Source organism: Notolepis coatsorum (assembly GCF_963971535.1).
Source record: "Notolepis coatsorum genome assembly, chromosome: 13".
In the NCBI taxonomy this organism is placed as follows: Eukaryota; Metazoa; Chordata; class Actinopteri; order Aulopiformes; family Paralepididae; genus Notolepis; species Notolepis coatsorum.
Window position 1 is genome coordinate 94,403,210 of NC_140177.1, and position 20,391 is coordinate 94,423,600.

The 20,391-nt window shown below is 36.9% G+C and overlaps 1 protein-coding gene across 1 annotated transcript in view; it reads right to left on the reverse strand.

Moving 5' to 3' along the window:
• Positions 1–20,391, reverse strand: part of LOC311239439 (cadherin-18-like) — a gene marked incomplete at both ends in the record, with an annotated part of 794,617 nt that overhangs the window by 196,350 nt on the left and 577,876 nt on the right. The window contains 2 exon segments of the mRNA XM_084327744.1: positions 19,886–19,916; positions 19,919–19,993. Coding sequence (XP_084183870.1) covers positions 19,886–19,916; positions 19,919–19,993 — 106 coding nt within the window.

Here is a 20,391-nt window from a genome sequence, read left to right on the forward strand (position 1 = left end):
CTTAGGTGCTAAAACACAGCATGAGGTGTGAAGATTAGGGCACATGCATACTTGGAGTAAAAAATTTAAACTCAACACACATTTACAGTCATCATTCAAATGGTTTATATCTTTTGTAACATGTACAAGTAATGTACAACATTATACTCATAGCATATTTTTAGTTCACACAATGTTTTCACACATATTTTAAAATATTTCCCCATAAACAGGCATATGTCCTAATAAACTAACCTACACTTTGATGAATATTGTTACACCGCTAACAGAGATGTATTATAATTATAATTTGGATAAAAACGTCAACTAATTGACTAAATGTAAAAGTAATACCAACTAAGAAGGTGATTCTTATTTTCTTATTTCGTAAGACTAAAATTAAAAGGCTACAGATCATAGAAAAACGTATGTCTTGTTTACATCAGAGTCCCCCTTTTTTCAATACATCCAGACATTTAGGACATAGCAGATTTACAAATACAACACTGTTTGTGAAAACAGTCCAGAAAATATCTGTCCAAGCTGTTTTAACTGTTTCAACCATCTTTAATTAAGACTTATTTTGGATATAGATCACTTCAAGGCCTGAATGTCCATACACTGTAGCAATGGTAAGCATGCATTTTCAGGTCAACTTCCCCTTTTTAGCACGGTTCAGACATCGCCACCCCCTCTTTTAATGTCACAGTAACCTGAAATAGCACAGAGTGTGGGGAAAAGCCTTATTCAAAATAAAAAAACTTTGAAACTGTACCCATTCTCCAATCTGTTAATAAACTTTTCAATCAATCAATATATGATTAGGTATAAAAGTTAAAGACATGATAGATTAGAGTTGGGGGCGAAAATATAAAGTGCTGTAAATATCTATCTTTTTGAGGATCTGGGTGTGAAAGGATCTGGGTGCTGCAAGGAGGTGTGAAAGATTAGGGACCAAACAACCTCTGTATATTTGCTTGTAATACTCTGCATTTACTCTAAACAAAACTAATAAAGTCTGTATTACAGCTAACTCTTTAAGTTTCAATAGTTTGGATTTAATACATAATTCATTGGTATGTTCTCTTGAATCTACATTGTGAACTATTCTTACTGCTCTCTTCTGTAATATAAATAAGGGCTTTATGTTGCTTTCATACGTGTTACCCCACACTTCCACACAGTAACTCAAATATGGTAGGATGAGTGAACAATATAATATTCGCATAGAATTATAATCAAACACATTCTTTGCCTTGTTCAAAACAAAACACTCTTGGCTACCTTATTTTTTTATGTACATTATATGTGGCTTCCATGTCATTTTCTCATCCAACATAATCCTTGGATTCCTTTGTCAATACATAATGCCACATTGTCCTTCTTTCGATTAGTAAATATCATACATTTCGTTTTTCCAAATTTAGGGATAGCTTATTGTTATTAAACCATATCTTAAGTTTACACATTTCATTTGTAATTTGGAATACAGAAATTTGTATCGACAGCAAATAAAACAAATTGCAATATGTTTGACACTTCACATATATCATTAATATATAAAATAAAAAGTATGGGCCCCAGGACCGAACCTTGAGGGACAACACATTCAATATAGTTGGCTCCACCTCAAATGTAATGTTCAGAAAATGTGTATTTTTAGGTCTTTGCTGTTGCTGTCATTTTGACCATCTAGCTAAAAGAGGGGTCAATGATCGCAAATGAATACATGGTAAAAAGGTCTACCAATTGTCATGCAAGAATGCACTTCTAATATGTTACACACTAGTAATTCAACCATAATATTTCCAAATAGTATTGTTCTAAACAGTGTATTACAAATACAGTGTATTTGTAGCTAATGTAGACAATAGGCAATTATATAATTGTCACCTGAAAACATATTGTTGTCTATTTTCAAGATAGCTACTTAACCAGTTCATCGCCACCCCTCTCACACCCCATGTTTGTAATTTAGAAATTAAAATGTGATGATCAATCGTATCAAATGCTTTTTTAAGTGTATTTCCTATTCCTATTGTGTAATTCCTTTCATCCACGGTTGTGGTTATTTCTTCATATATATTCATTAAGGCTAAGGCTGTTGATCGATTTGCCCTGAATCCATACTGACTCTCACTCAGAATCTAAGAATCTAAGAATCATGAATCAAGAATCTTGAAAAATTGTGAAAGCAAAGACACTGGTCTGTAGTTGGTAAAACTGTGTTTGTCCCCAGATTTAAATAGAGGAATAATAATTATTTGAAAAAATTAATAGAAATTTCCCACAGGGATAAGGTTTATCTTATCTAAGTGTGCTAGTGTTTAATAGTGTATAGGGACATAGTGTGTAATAGTGTAATATTGTCATAGGGTAGTCCTAGTATGTAATAGTGTTATATAGTGTAATATTGTGCAAATGTGTAATAATGCAATAGTGTAATAGTGTGTAATAGTGTAATAGTTTAATACATTATTTTGTTTCCTCAAACAGACATGTTCATGTAACTTGCATCAATCCAGTTTTCAGTCACCTTTTCAGTCACCTTTCAGCCAACTGTGTTGAAGATTTGTAGCATGGTCCTAGGATAAACATAAATTATAGACATCTAAAATCATGAAACAGGTCGATTTTTAGTAGATTTAATCAATAGTCAGAAGGATAATGCTATTTTAGTCAAGGGTTGAGATATATCACCCCCATGACACATCCCTATTTTGTAAGACAAACAGTTTGATGTTGTAATTTCAGTGATTAGGCTCGCTTGCCTGTATAAATTTTTTATCAATCTGCTTTTGGTGTATTTTTTAGGTGTTTGGTTATGTTTTTATCTGTCATTTTGATCAGGTCTAGCTAAAAGAGGGGATTTATGATCTCAAATGACTAAGGTTTACCAATTGTCATGCATGAATTTCAACTCTAACGTGTTACATAAGTAAAACAGACTATTTGCAAACAACATTGTTCTAAAACAGTGTATCTACTACAGTGTGTATTTATATTTTAGCTAAATGTAAAAAAACATGAGAACACAATCCTAGTGAATTCTGAATTTGATGTTTATTGGTTGAATAAACATAAATTATAAAACATCTAAAACCATGAAACTGACTGATGCACTTAAAACAGACATGTCAACATAGTTTTTTTTACCTGTTTGCATAATGATAAGGTATAAAAACAAAATGCTTCAATACAAATGTATTTTTAGAAGTTTAGTAATATCAAGCCCCAAATGTATTTTCTTTAACCTGATCTAAGCTACATTATACAACTCATGTATGAATTACTTTGCAACGTCTAGTTTTTTAGCCCCCCAGAGTTTTATGCTCTCAATATTATGGATATGCATTAAATCACACACGATAGGAAATATTCAATCAACTCAAAGATGATGGTTCTAAGGTAAATAAAATGTAATTCAGTCAACATAGTTAGTGTATAGTATGGCTAACATGTATGAAAGTTGTTGATACAATATTATAATTCATAATTCAATTCAAAATAATTACCGGCGAGGTTGTTTGATTTTTGTCCCGATGATTGAAGGAAATTCATTTTAAGAACCATTTAGCATGAAATATCTTAAAGATGTATTTTATTCATTATAACCATGAAAATAATGCAATGTTAGGTTTTACCGTGATTTTAGTGTTCACAGATAGGAATGTATCATTCACATTCAATTATCCAAATGTACTCTGAACAGACTTGTGAAGTTAGAGATAGGAATGTATTATTCACATTCAATTATCCAAATGTACTCTGAGTAAAATTTACTCTGTGAAATGTACTCTGCGAAATGTACTCTGCGAAAGTTCCCTGCAATATGCAGGGTTTTACATAGACTAGCAAAAACAATTCATATTGTTTCAGTGATGGCCTGGTTGATAGCTACATTGTCGACATGTCTTATTTTTTATTCTTATTTCAGTGTATAGTGAATCCAGGGGTATAGTGGAGCGATTATATTTTGTTTTTATAATATTTTATAATATCAAAACATGTCTTATGTTCTTATATATCTACAAGTCTTATATAGAATGCTGTAAAAAGAGTCCTACTAATATATTTCACTTAAAAAACTTGTACAGAAAGATAAATATCTGACCCCCGGAGCCCTGTCAGAGTGTATACAGGTTCTGTACAGTATACCATATGCAAATCCCATATGGTCTAGCGGTAATGATGCCCTGCTTTCATCAGGGAGACGCGGGTTCGACTCCTGCTATGGGAATAACACTTTTTTTCTATACATAACAAATGTGTTGGTATGTTTTATTGTAACTGTTTGACTGTTTTTAGTGCAACACTACTGACACCAACATCTAAGAAGGGTCTAGGGTTATCTCCTCAACACTAGGTCGGAGATGCATTTAAGTCCTATTGATAGGTTTTTCCATACTTTTGCAAGGATATGTATGACTGTGTTGCATTCAGTTATTTTTAAATTTGGTGGACTTTATGGTATTTTATGGTTTATTTATGATTGTGATACTTCTTATTGAATTGTTTAAAGAATATGTGTTTAACCAGAGTATAGTAGGACCTTACAAATATGATTTGATCCCAACAACTGGTGACATTTCGAAGTCTTTAAGGGATCACATTCACATAGCTGAATATAGTTGCACAACTGGATAATATTTGTATTATTACTAGGATGAACTTAAAAAAGTTAGAGAAAAGGTAGAATGAAGCGTAGTTGTGTATATTATAAATGTTTTTTATTAAAGAATATTACAAATCATGCTGCAACCTTTTTTATCAATAATATAAGCGTGCATAACATCAATAATGTGATTAATATCTAAAGTTTCTAAACACTTATGATTTTTCAGCTTAAAAGCCGTAACATCCACTATTACGGTGTATAAACACAACAGGTGTGCTCTGTTAAAATGACCATTCATATGATCTAAAATAGTAACTAAGCCGTTTTCAGATAGAAGACTTTCATCCTCTGAGAGTGTCTCTATCATATATTGCCAATTATTTAACAAGCCTTTCTCTCTCACCAGCTTCAACATATTTTCAAAAAGCCTTAAGCGCAGGCTATTGACATTCCCGTTTACAGTGTACAAGTGGGCATCGTTGACTTTATTAGCTATAGCATGCTTTAAAAGCAATGCGATATCATAGTTTATAGAGGTCGTAATACAGCTGGTAGTCCTACTGAAGAAATTCCCCATTTCCTATGCTACGATCCTGATACTTTAAACAACAGGTGATATAGGGTGTGTATTTCTGTATGGGGGTGGGGATGAACCTGCGGACGGGTCTGTATGACGCTATAGATGTGTAGGATAGAAACCTATATATTTAGAGAGTTACCTCTTAGAGAGACCCTAAAAAATAAAATGGCGAGCAGTCTAGCTACAACGGTTGGCCATGTTACGGACAGAGCTACCAGGATTAAAACCATGTTACTTGCACCTTGCAGATATGGTAGAGAGATCTTTAACGAACTATGCCCGGTCCTAGGGGGTGTCCTAGGATTTGAATACGATGCTAGAGCTGAGAGAATACTGTTCTACAAGATGACCGTGGAGGATTTCCAGGGCTTTGCAAGCAGGCCTGAGATGTATCTAAAGGAGACGGAATTTTGGGCAATGAAAAAGGCTTCTTTTAAGTCTATGGATGGATTAGTGGGTAAAACGCTTAAGGACGGACAGCTAATCACTCTGTTAATAGGCCATAGCCGGCTAGGGTACGGGTATGTGCATTACGTGGCTAGGATATCTATAAAAAGTACTCCGACACTTGATGTAGAGCCTGATCTAGCCATCTCCAGGCGGTATAATTCAACTCTTGAGTATTTCATCTTCTCACTTCCGGTAACCAAATGGCTGCAATGTCTCCAGACATGCGGGGAGGTCCTTCAAGAGGTGTTCGAGGCTAGATGGCTCTTACAGAGCGAATCAGGGGACCTGGAGTACGATTGACCCATCGAGGGGGCGCCGGAGGGGGCGTGTCAACCCTAAATCCTCCTTTAAAAAGACTTACAGTGCATTTGTAGTTTTAGATAGCAATCATGGCTTTGTATGTGGCACATGAGGCTGATCCTGCTAACTCTGCATTGGATACATTAGATTGCCTGTCTCCACTAAACACGCCTGACGATGTTGAGACACTACCCGCTGGCGGTTATAGATTCATGGACCCTCCTTCAACGCGATCAAACTTTGTTTGGTATGAGGCTGATCCTTCTAAGCATGCCTCGGATACACTAGATAGCCTGTCTCCACTATACGCTCCAGACGAGGAAGTTGAGACATTACCCTTACCCCTGTATGGTTCAACTAAAACTCCTTCATTGCAAAGCCTCCTAGACAGCTTTAGGACTAGATACAGCCCTCTTTCAACGATTTGGGAGACTTCATCGCCGGATTCACAACCGTCAAACCCCGTCAGGTGTACGAATCCTAATAGCCCCTGGTACACGGGTCCTTGGGAGACTTTGTCGCCGGTTTCATCACCGCCAAACCCCGTCAGGCATATGGATGTCCCTCCTAATAGCCCCTGCTACACCCCTCCTAATAGCCCCTGCTACACCCCTCCTACCTCAGAATCTGATGTATTCCATCCTGACCCCGAAGAAATACCTATCGTTGATGTAACCAACATAGCATCAGGACTGCCATCCCCAACCGGGGGTACGGTTAAGAGACTGTGTCCTACTAGAAGAAAAACCTTCCACTTCCCAATCAAAGTATCTACTCTTAAAGCCTTAGTGACAGCCGCGGAGCTGTCAGGACAATTGTACATTGATGGGTAACCGGGAATGTCAATAGCCTGCGCTTAAGGCTTTTTGAAAATATGTTGAAGCTGGTGAGAGATAAAGGCTTGTTAAATAATTGGCAATATATGATAGAGACACTCTCAGAGGATGAAAGTCTTCTATCTGAAAACGGCTTAGTTACTATTTTAGATCATATGAATGGTCATTTTAACAGAGCACACCTGTTATGTTTATACACAGTAATAGTGGATGTTACGGCTTTTAAGCTGAAAAATCATAAGTGTTTAGAAACTTTAGATATTAATCACATTATTGATGTTATGCACGCTTATATTATTGATAAAAAAGGTTGCAGCATGATTTGTAATATTCTTTAATAAAAAACATTTATAATATACACAACTACGCTTCATTCTACCTTTTCTCTAACTTTTTTAAGTTCATCCTAGTAATAATACAAATATTATCCAGTTGTGCAACTATATTCAGCTATGTGAATGTGATCCCTTAAAGACTTCGAAATGTCACCAGTTGTTGGGATCAAATCATATTTGTAAGGTCCTACTATACTCTGGTTAAACACATATTCTTTAAACAATTCAATAAGAAGTATCACAATCATAAATAAACCATAAAATACCATAAAGTCCACCAAATTTAAAAATAACTGAATGCAACACAGTCATACATATCCTTGCAAAAGTATGGAAAAACCTATCAATAGGACTTAAATGCATCTCCGACCTAGTGTTGAGGAGATAACCCTAGACCCTTCTTAGATGTTGGTGTCAGTAGTGTTGCACTAAAAACAGTCAAACAGTTACAATAAAACATACCAACACATTTGTTATGTATAGAAAAAAAGTGTTATTCCCATAGCAGGAGTCGAACCCGCGTCTCCCTGATGAAAGCAGGGCATCATTACCGCTAGACCATATGGGATTTGCATATGGTATACTGTACAGAACCTGTATACACTCTGACAGGGCTCCGGGGGTCAGATATTTATCTTTCTGTACAAGTTTTTTAAGTGAAATATATTAGTAGGACTCTTTTTACAGCATTCTATATAAGACTTGTAGATATATAAGAACATAAGACATGTTTTGATATTATAAAATATTATAAAAACAAAATATAATCGCTCCACTATACCCCTGGATTCACTATACACTGAAATAAGAATAAAAAATAAGACATGTCGACAATGTAGCTATCAACCAGGCCATCACTGAAACAATATGAATTGTTTTTGCTAGTCTATGTAAAACCCTGCATATTGCAGGGAACTTTCGCAGAGTACATTTCGCAGAGTACATTTCACAGAGTAAATTTTACTCAGAGTACATTTGGATAATTGAATGTGAATAATACATTCCTATCTCTAACTTCACAAGTCTGTTCAGAGTACATTTGGATAATTGAATGTGAATGATACATTCCTATCTGTGAACACTAAAATCACGGTAAAACCTAACATTGCATTATTTTCATGGTTATAATGAATTAAATACATCTTTAAGATATTTCATGCTAAATGGTTCTTAAAAATGAATTTCCTTCAATCATCGGGACAAAAATCAAACAACCTCGCCGGTAATTATTTTGAATTGAATTATGAATTATAATATTGTATCAACAACTTTCATACATGTTAGCCATACTATACACTAACTATGTTGACTGAATTACATTTTATTTACCTTAGAACCATCATCTTTGAGTTGATTGAATATTTCCTATCGTGTGTGATTTAATGCATATCCATAATATTGAGAGCATAAAACTCTGGGGGGCTAAAAAACTAGACGTTGCAAAGTAATTCATACATGAGTTGTATAATGTAGCTTAGATCAGGTTAAAGAAAATACATTTGGGGCTTGATATTACTAAACTTCTAAAAATACATTTGTATTGAAGCATTTTGTTTTTATACCTTATCATTATGCAAACAGGTAAAAAAAACTATGTTGACATGTCTGTTTTAAGTGCATCAGTCAGTTTCATGGTTTTAGATGTTTTATAATTTATGTTTATTCAACCAATAAACATCAAATTCAGAATTCACTAGGATTGTGTTCTCATGTTTTTTTACATTTAGCTAAAATATAAATACACACTGTAGTAGATACACTGTTTTAGAACAATGTTGTTTGCAAATAGTCTGTTTTACTTATGTAACACGTTAGAGTTGAAATTCATGCATGACAATTGGTAAACCTTAGTCATTTGAGATCATAAATCCCCTCTTTTAGCTAGACCTGATCAAAATGACAGATAAAAACATAACCAAACACCTAAAAAATACACCAAAAGCAGATTGATAAAAAATTTATACAGGCAAGCGAGCCTAATCACTGAAATTACAACATCAAACTGTTTGTCTTACAAAATAGGGATGTGTCATGGGGGTGATATATCTCAACCCTTGACTAAAATAGCATTATCCTTCTGACTATTGATTAAATCTACTAAAAATCGACCTGTTTCATGATTTTAGATGTCTATAATTTATGTTTATCCTAGGACCATGCTACAAATCTTCAACACAGTTGGCTGAAAGGTGACTGAAAAGGTGACTGAAAACTGGATTGATGCAAGTTACATGAACATGTCTGTTTGAGGAAACAAAATAATGTATTAAACTATTACACTATTACACACTATTACACTATTGCATTATTACACATTTGCACAATATTACACTATATAACACTATTACATACTAGGACTACCCTATGACAATATTACACTATTACACACTATGTCCCTATACACTATTAAACACTAGCACACTTAGATAAGATAAACCTTATCCCTGTGGGAAATTTCTATAAATTTTTTCAAATAATTATTATTCCTCTATTTAAATCTGGGGACAAACACAGTTTTACCAACTACAGACCAGTGTCTTTGCTTTCACAATTTTTCAAGATTCTTGATTCATGATTCTTAGATTCTTAGATTCTGAGTGAGAGTCAGTATGGATTCAGGGCAAATCGATCAACAGCCTTAGCCTTAATGAATATATATGAAGAAATAACCACAACCGTGGATGAAAGGAATTACACAATAGGAATAGGAAATACACTTAAAAAAGCATTTGATACGATTGATCATCACATTTTAATTTCTAAATTACAAACATGGGGTGTGAGAGGGGTGGCGATGAACTGGTTAAGTAGCTATCTTGAAAATAGACAACAATATGTTTTCAGGTGACAATTATATAATTGCCTATTGTCTACATTAGCTACAAATACACTGTATTTGTAATACACTGTTTAGAACAATACTATTTGGAAATATTATGGTTGAATTACTAGTGTGTAACATATTAGAAGTGCATTCTTGCATGACAATTGGTAGACCTTTTTACCATGTATTCATTTGCGATCATTGACCCCTCTTTTAGCTAGATGGTCAAAATGACAGCAACAGCAAAGACCTAAAAATACACATTTTCTGAACATTACATTTGAGGTGGAGCCAACTATATTGAATGTGTTGTCCCTCAAGGTTCGGTCCTGGGGCCCATACTTTTTATTTTATATATTAATGATATATGTGAAGTGTCAAACATATTGCAATTTGTTTTATTTGCTGTCGATACAAATTTCTGTATTCCAAATTACAAATGAAATGTGTAAACTTAAGATATGGTTTAATAACAATAAGCTATCCCTAAATTTGGAAAAACGAAATGTATGATATTTACTAATCGAAAGAAGGACAATGTGGCATTATGTATTGACAAAGGAATCCAAGGATTATGTTGGATGAGAAAATGACATGGAAGCCACATATAATGTACATAAAAAAATAAGGTAGCCAAGAGTGTTTTGTTTTGAACAAGGCAAAGAATGTGTTTGATTATAATTCTATGCGAATATTATATTGTTCACTCATCCTACCAGATTTGAGTTACTGTGTGGAAGTGTGGGGTAACACGTATGAAAGCAACATAAAGCCCTTATTTATATTACAGAAGAGAGCAGTAAGAATAGTTCACAATGTAGATTCAAGAGAACATACCAATGAATTATGTATTAAATCCAAACTATTGAAACTTAAAGAGTTAGCTGTAATACAGACTTTATTAGTTTTGTTTAGAGTAAATGCAGAGTATTACAAGCAAATATACAGAGGTTGTTTGGTCCCTAATCTTTCACACCTCCTTGCAGCACCCAGATCCTTTCACACCCAGATCCTCAAAAAGATAGATATTTACAGCACTTTATATTTTCGCCCCCAACTCTAATCTATCATGTCTTTAACTTTTATACCTAATCATATATTGATTGATTGAAAAGTTTATTAACAGATTGGAGAATGGGTACAGTTTCAAAGTTTTTTTATTTTGAATAAGGCTTTTTCCCCACACTCTGTGCTATTTCAGGTTACTGTGACATTAAAAGAGGGGGTGGCGATGTCTGAACCGTGCTAAAAAGGGGAAGTTGACCTGAAAATGCATGCTTACCATTGCTACAGTGTATGGACATTCAGGCCTTGAAGTGATCTATATCCAAAATAAGTCTTAATTAAAGATGGTTGAAACAGTTAAAACAGCTTGGACAGATATTTTCTGGACTGTTTTCACAAACAGTGTTGTATTTGTAAATCTGCTATGTCCTAAATGTCTGGATGTATTGAAAAAAGGGGGACTCTGATGTAAACAAGACATACGTTTTTCTATGATCTGTAGCCTTTTAATTTTAGTCTTACGAAATAAGAAAATAAGAATCACCACCCAAACTGTCAAATAGTTGGTATTACTTTTACATTTAGTCAATTAGTTGACGTTTTTATCCAAATTATAATTATAATACATCTCTGTTAGCGGTGTAACAATATTCATCAAAGTGTAGGTTAGTTTATTAGGACATATGCCTGTTTATGGGGAAATATTTTAAAATATGTGTGAAAACATTGTGTGAACTAAAAATATGCTATGAGTATAATGTTGTACATTACTTGTACATGTTACAAAAGATATAAACCATTTGAATGATGACTGTAAATGTGTGTTGAGTTTAAATTTTTTACTCCAAGTATGCATGTGCCCTAATCTTCACGCCTCATGCTGTGTTTTAGCACCTAAGAGAGCCCTGTTCACACCCCCGATCAGAGACACACACCTCACAGACACACATAGATCTTTTCTGTACTTTATATTTTCAGCCCAACTCTTTTAATAATAACTCTAAAATAATTAATGTGTATAATATAAAACACCTGTATTAACGAAATATTCAAACCCTAGACCCTTGCATGCTAATGTAATGGTGCACTTTTAATTTTACAAATTACATTTGTAATTTTCTTTTTGCTTAAACACAAGTGTATAAAGATTATGTCTTTATCCATGAAACTAATATACATACATACATTTGTAATTTGGAATACAAACAATTTATTTTACATTTATTTAGACTTTTGCTTAAACACATTAGACACATTACATTTGTAATTTGGAATACAATTATCTAAAGATTGTGACATTTGGCATCTGGCCTTAAGAAAACACACACAGACACCTTGGGGGCCGTTTTTCTACAGAAACGGGAAGTTGCAGAGTCATAAATCTGCTTTTGGCAGATGGTTTTGAGTCATCTCATTGGCCGTAGTCATTCTCCAGCCTCCTATGACATCTACAGGGTTTGTCACTATCTGAATTTTCAGAGAAGCTGCAGCTTTTCATTTCAATCTACTGAGAGACATTTGAGAGAACACACAGCCTACAGAGTGGAGACACACACCAACAGCAAACAGACAGAGAGAGGGTATTTCTTAAGATACACTCACCATTTGGAAGAAAATGCACTTTCTGAAGATACACTCACCATTTGAAATAAATGCACTTTCTGAAGATACACTCACCATTTGAAATAAATGCACTTTCTGAAGATACACTCACCATTTGAAATAAATGCACTTTCTGAAGATATATTCTTAAGACTTTGGAATACACATAATGTATTCAACCTTGTAAAACTTAATTGTGAAGATATATTCTGAAAACTTTTGGAAATACAGAAATACATATTGTGAAAACCATGGAATACATACAATCTGAAAATAAAAAAAACTTTTGAATCTAAAAAAATTTTTGAATCTTTTATTTTGAAGGAATTTTTTTTTTTTTGAAAAAAATAAAACTTTTATTTAAAAAAAAATCTGAAAACTCCTCCCCTTCCGAAAACCGGATGTCTCTCCCTCAAAACCGGATGTCCCGCCTCCTTACATCCTAGACCAATCAGAGAAGCCCTAGGGGGTCATAAATCATCTAAAAAAGGGGGCGTGGCTACAATCCATCAAACGTTGATATATGCCCTTATAAGGTATGACATACACCTAAGTCCCGCCCCCTTAAACCTCTCGACCAATCAGGGGCGTGGTTACAATCAATCAAACTAAAAGGGGCGTGTTTTGCATAAGTTGACACATACCATATCCCTATTCTCTCTCTCCAGTGTTGAAACTAATGCACAGAAGCTCATTTCCTTGTTGTAATAATATATTCTACCACTGGGCGTCAGCTAAGTGTGCTCCGAGCTGTGCGTAAATATAAGCACGGAGTCAAGTTCAAGTTGAAATTGATGAATCCCACTCTTTGCTTAGAAATGGTCGTACGCACAGGTTAAGCACAAATCTGTGCGTAAGACACATTGATGAATGAGGGCCCTGGGCTTTACAACTTAATAAAGAATATATATTAAATAGGATAGAAACTAAATAAAATGTATACCATATACAATGAAATAATATTATAATCATATTATTCTGTTTATATCCCATTTAATTGTATTCAATCTCTTTATTAAGTTGTAAAGCCCTGGCCTATATTTGATTTCATAATTATATTATATTATATATATTCTAGTGAAGGTTATTATTAATTAATTATTAATTTTATAATAATAATAATAACTTTGTTTTATATAGCGCCTTTCATGAAACCTAAGGTCGCTTATAGGGGGAGAAATAACAAACAGACTGTAGCTAAGGGGCTACACAACCCTGACTGTATTTAAATAATGAGCTTGGCAAATACTAAATGATATATTAACCAATATTAAATGTACACAAAATGGCGGACACTCTTATTAACTGGAGGGTACCAAGTTGAATTATTACATTTAATGTGTAACATAAAAACACACATGTAACATATCACATTAATATCCTGTGGTCACATTAATATCCTGGGGCTAATCAAATTTACATGCAACCAGTCGGGTAGTTGCTGGATAGGGGGATCTCGTACTAACCGGTTTCCTATTGTCCAAAACACTGGTCTTCGGTGTTGGAGTATGTCACTCCACTTATCCTGGCTTTGGCGATATTATACGATACCGTTTTTAACTGGTAATTCACTTCACCAACGTTACCATACAGCATTGTAGCAAAGAACAACTCTCTCCTCTCTCTCTCTCTCACTTTTTCTTCCCCAACTAACGTTATCTTTCTCTCCGTTCCAATACGTAACGTGCAGGTGAGTGGCTCGCAAACTAACGGTAACTCTTCTCCGTCCCAATACGTGCAGGTGCGCGCTGTATGATATATCTCTGCATGTGGCTTTATATTTGTCGCTCAAATTTGATTATGTTTATACGAGCATTACGCCAAAGCCCACAACGTTATATAACGATATTTAAATAAGTACGATGCTCAATATCTTGATTTGATATTGTCGTTCGAGATATTCTATATTCTTTCACGGTCTGCTACAATTACTGCTGCCATGATCACCTGTTTAGAGGCTCATTTACATAGAAAGGGGAGATTTTCCGCCCATATTACCTCATTTAAATATACGCCAATTGCACAGACGCAAAGCCTATGTTACGCATGAGCAACCTAATTTCATTCATTTGAGAGCGAGATGCGCCCGCTTTGCTTCGGAAAAAGCGTGCAAAGCCTCTGTGGATTCCGGCCTAAGGGTTAATTATTTTCCATCCCATTTTTTCTTTTGGGGTGGGATTATGAGAGCCTGGATTATTGAAGTTTGTTCAAGTACAAGTTCAAGTTTCTTTATTAGTTGTCATACAGAAGTACAGAATACTTTTATGCAAAATGCTTCTTTATGTTACGCTCCAGAGACTGTGGTAGACAAAAAAGATAAGTATAAAATAAAATAAGCAAGTAAAAAATATAAGTGTTTCTTCTGAGTCTTTCTGTGCTTGCCATGAGACTCCGGTATCGCTTGCCTGACCGCAGCAGTTCAAAGAGGCAGTTGTTTGGGTGGTTGGAGTCTTTGATAATTCGCTTAGCTTTACCCATGCACCGCTTGTTGTAAATGTTCTGGAGAGTGGGAGGCACCCCTCCAATTGTGCGCTCGGCTGAATGGGCCACTCTTTGTAGTCTGCTACGGTCTTGTGCGGTGCTATTCCCAAACCAGGAGGTGGTATTGCCAGTCAGGATGCTCTCTATTGTACATGAGTAGAAGTTCTTAAGGATCTTCTGACTGACTTGGAACTTCCTTAGGCGCCTGAGGAAGTAGAGGCGTTGCCGTGCCTTCTTCACAACACTGTCAATGTGTGTGGTCCATGTCAAGTCCTCGGATATGTGGACTCCGAGGTACTTAAAACTGTTCACTCTCTCAACCGGTGCCCCGTCGATGCTGAGGGGGCTGTAGTCCCTGACCCCCGACCTCCTAAAGTCCACAATCATCTCCTTTGTTTTGCTGACGTTCAGGGAGAGGCTGTTCTCTTGACACCATCCCGCAAGGACCTTGACCTCTTCCAGGTAGGCCCTCTCGTCGTTTGCAGAGATCAGGCCCACCACTACTGTGTCGTCAGCAAATTTGATGATTGTGTTGTTGTTCCGCTGTGCCACACAGTCATGTGTGTACAGGGAGTAGAGGAGGGGGCTCAGAACACAGCCCTGGGGGGCCCCTATGTTGAGGGTGATGGATGAGGAGGTGCAGTTGCCTGCTCTCACCACCTGGGGTCTGCCCGTCAGGAACTCCATGACTCACTGGCAGAAGTCATAGTTCAAGCCCAGGTCCCTGAGCTTGGCTATGCGTTTGGAGGGGACTATGGTATTGAATGCTGAGCTGTAGTCGATGAACAGCATTCTCACATAGTTCCCCTGCCTCTTGTCCAGGTGTGATGCTGCTGTGTGCAGCACATGGGCTATGGCATCCTCCGTGGACCTGTTGGGGCGGTATGCAAATTGCAGGGGGTCCAGGTTGATGGGGAGGGAGGAGCAGATGTAGCCCTTTACTAGCTTCTCAAAGCACTTCATGGCTATAGAGGTGAGAGCTACAGGGCGGTAGTCGTTGAGGCAAGCAGGCTTGGATTTTTTGGGTACAGGGTACAGGGATGATACATAAAGAAATGTTGTGCAATGACACAGTGTATAAAACACTGCATCCTTGAGCCCCCTTGGGACGTTTACTGTCTCGTGTACTTTACATGTAATATATATATATTTACTTATGAATTTAAATTTTGTATTTTTTTATGAATACCATTATTAACTTCAGTCCTCAACATACATATACAATATTCATTCATTTTCAGGATTTTAACCCCTTAAATACCAGTTTGTGTGATTTGAGGCGTGGCTTATTTTCAAGACAAAAAACACTAAGGGTTAATTATTTTCCATCCCATAAATGCTAATGTCATTTTTTTGGGGGTGGGATTATGAGAGCCTGGAGTGTCAAAGATTGGCAGATTTAAATTTTTTTATACATTTAATTTTTTATGATATGATATGGTCAAATCTCTATATCCCTTCAGCAAAAAATTACATATAATGGGATCTAGACTGTGAGAAATATTTCAGGAAGCGAGCTGCATTTCTTTGCGAGCGCATGGCCATGCAGGTTATCGAGCTAACTGAACTTAACCCTGCGCTGGAGCAGGTTCAAACTTTCTGATATGTTGCCATAGTGATTTAGAAAATCCGATGTCGGGGAACGGAAAGGTCTAGTTTAAGTCAAGCTATCCTGAAAATTATCCAGCTAACTCAGTTAGCCAGGTACGAGGAACAGGGCCCAGGTCTGCGTAATGGACACGCCTCTGGTCTGCGTAATGGACACGCCTCCAATGCCTCCTGCAAGACACTTCCTTATTCTCCGGAGCACATGGCATGGTGAGCTGAAATACGATACTGTGCTGCAGCCTGCTAGACTGCGCTTCTCTCCCCCCTCTCTCTCTCTCTCTGTCTCTGTCTCTATATCTCTCGGGGAGTGCTACACACACACACACACCGCTTGCTTTGTTTACACAGCTGATGACCACATACACACTTGCACAGACATTCATTTCTCAACATACGCATCCACACCACACTAAGACATCCATAAAACATTCTCAAATCATTTTAGGTAAAAATAAAAAAATATATTGATTTAGCAGGATACAAGCAGTAAACACACAAGCTGTGGCCGCCGAAAATAGATGACACAATGCGGCCATCTTGAAAAAAAAATGAAATACCCATAAAGGGGCCTAGATGAAATTTTTTTTTAATCTAAATTCAATCTGCAATGGCGTCGTTTTCAAAAAAACGTGTTTAACATGGGAGTCAATAGGGACGTTTTTTGTCCCAGGGGTGCAGGAAGGTTAAAGTTTATTCTGGAGCTGCCTACCAGTGTTACCTTCATCTATAGTTACCTTGATATGGACATGTAGCCTACCAGACCACTTGCTTTAATATGAACAAATGAACAATTTACAAAGTAAATAATTGTTGGCAATAATACTGGGTACAGGTATAGGGAGACTGGTGAGTCATACTGTTTTATCCACCCATATTTTCTCTCTCTCTCTCATGCTTCTCAAATATGATTATTTCCTGAATAAACAACAACAGATAGCATAGTGAGTGAAAGCCTAGAACAATTTCACTGGCAACCTTCTATTTAATACATTTTCCATAGGGCATTGATCTAAAACAAATATAAACCAATGCATTTTAGAGAAATAAAAAGCTGTTACATCGACGAGCTGATTCTGACAATATAATGTAACTAGTCAATCCAGTGTCAGATCATGACTCATATGTTGATGCAGTATGGAGCCTTGTTCTTCATAGACTAAATAGGCTTTCAATACACCGTTAATTGAAAGAAAATGTAATATAGGCTGCTTTCCAACACGACCACCATATTGTGTGGTTACTGGACTTGAGTTACATTAGAAGAACAACCAAACCTTAAATTAAAAAGATATTTGCCTAATTCTCTCATATTCAATACATGTGCTCAGTTCATTAATATCTGAAACAGACGCATGTCTATTTACAGTGAGGCAGACCCGTTGACAGGCTCTCCTGCATGTATTTTGATTGGACAGTGTGAGAAATAGGAGGTGTGGCGTGAAAGCGTTTGAGAGTTGGCAGCTCTGTTATAAATATAGATTCCAGAAACCGGGCTCTCAGACTGGGCGAGGGGACTGTGTTCCAGTCTAGCAAGGTATATTATTTACTTTTACATTGTATATCATTTGTAAAATGTTTCTTGTAAAGTTTTATATTGTACATTAATGCCAACTCTCACGCATATGACCCTTGTCTTCACACACTACGATTTTAGTCACTGTGTGTGTTAGGGTCTCATCATGTGATGAATTCCTGGACATGTCATCACATGAAAGTATATGAATAATAAATAATACTATTTTCTCTGTTTCTCTTGTTGCCATGAAAATGTACTGTGCAGACACAAGTCTTGCACATGTTGCTACAGTACACACACGGCTCCGTTTATTGCCATGCGTGAGCCGTGAGGCTTGTTTAGTGGAGAGGAGCTCTTGGCTACATGGTAAAGACAAAATTGTCTTTTTCCTAACATTACTTGAATGACATTGGCAGAAATTCATTGCATGATGAGAGACAAGACCAACACTCCACCATGGTAAGTCAAAGGGACTTTAGCTGGGAGGCTTCTTTGTTTGCTACTCTACTTATCATTGTGTGCTTCAGACAGACTGCCGTGTAGAGGCTATATGGTAGGTTCGCCAGATATGCTAGCTAGGTGCCAGATAGACGCTAGGTTAGCCTTCATTCAATCAAGGGCAGACCATGTGACTGGATGAATCCTTGGATGAAGTAAATTGTTTTTCAGCAAATATCTTTGTTACAAAAAGGCTGAGCTTGCTAAGCTGTTTTGTGTTTCTAGGTGGAATATTTAGGCTGGTATATTGAAACAGGGGAAATGGCTGTAAATTGTCATGTTTCCTTACTTCAAGTACAAAAATGAATACCAATAAATGTCTTTCGCATGCAACAGCGAACCTTGTTTATTGCTCACATTTACCTCTCTCTCTCTCTCTCTCTCTCTCTCTCTCTCTCTCTCTCTCTCTCTCTCTCTCTCTCTCTCTCTTCCTTTCCCTTAGCTCCTTATTAACTACCACTCTACAGAAGGTTAACCCCATTCACTACCACTCTACAGAAGGGTAACCCTTTCTCACTACCGCACTACAAAGGGTTAACACATTCACTACCACACTACAGAAGGTTAACCCTTTCCAGGCAATTCTTCCCTTAGCCCCCCTCTCTTTATCTATCTCTTTCATACTCTGTACAGACATAATCTCTCTCACTCCTTTACCCAACTCTCTCCCTCTCTCTCTCTCTCTCTCCCTCTCTCTCTCTCTCTCTCTCTCTCTCTCTCTCTCTCTCTCTCTCTCTCTCTCTCTCTCTCTCTCTCTCTCTCTCTCTCTCTCTCTCACTCTCTACTTTTGCCCTTCTATCTCTCCCTTTCCACACACATACTTTCCTCCCCTTAGCTCCCTATCTCTTTCTCTCTGTCTTGCTTTTATACTTTGTACACACAACCCCCCCCCCCCCCCCTCCTCTCTCCAGCCAGTCATCCAACGGTCCAACAAACACCACGGTTTACTAGAAGCCAGGGATACAATAAAATTCCTGTCTGTAATTAATTTCCATTCATAAAAGTGCTTGACTATGTGAAAGGCCTCTGTAGCAAACAAAGGGCCCTGCATGCTGCTTCAGGAGCGCTGGGAGTCGCGGGGGTTGTGAAGGAACCAAAGGCAAAGAGATAAAAGTCAAAGCTTTCTTTTTATACCGTCAGGTCGCAAACCATTGTTAGCAACTAGAAAAATAGGTCCCGTAGGACGTGTAAAGATCAATGGCTGCAGCTTTAGAATGTACCGTAAAGCCACAGCTAGCTGTGCGGAGGATTACCTTCATTATCCTTCAAGGTGAAATTGCTGGATCACCGGCGGGCAGAGAGAAGGAGAAACGACCGTTAGCAAAGTTATCCAGATCCGCTGGCCTGACGGTCTGGATCACCTGAGAGAGGGACATGGAGGGATAGGGAGAGAGAGAGAGAGAGAGAGAGAGAGAGAGAGAGAGAGAGAGAGAGAGAGAGAGAGAGAGAGAGAGAGAGAGAGAGAGAGAGAGAGAGAGAGAGAGAGTGAAAGGAGGATAAGGAAGGGTAGTACAAAAGAGAAAGACAGAATGAGGGAGAAGAGCAGGAGAAATAAAAAAGAAACAAGAGGGAGGAGAAAGATAAATTAGACTATTGTGCTCATTTTACTCACTTGTCTTCATGGAGAAGATTTGTTAAATGAAGGTTACAGTGAACTATGAAATTGCTTGCCAACTGCATGATCCTCAGCCAATATGATTATGCATGTATGTACTGGTATAGTGGTGTTACAGTGGAAAGTAAACACAGGCTACAAACC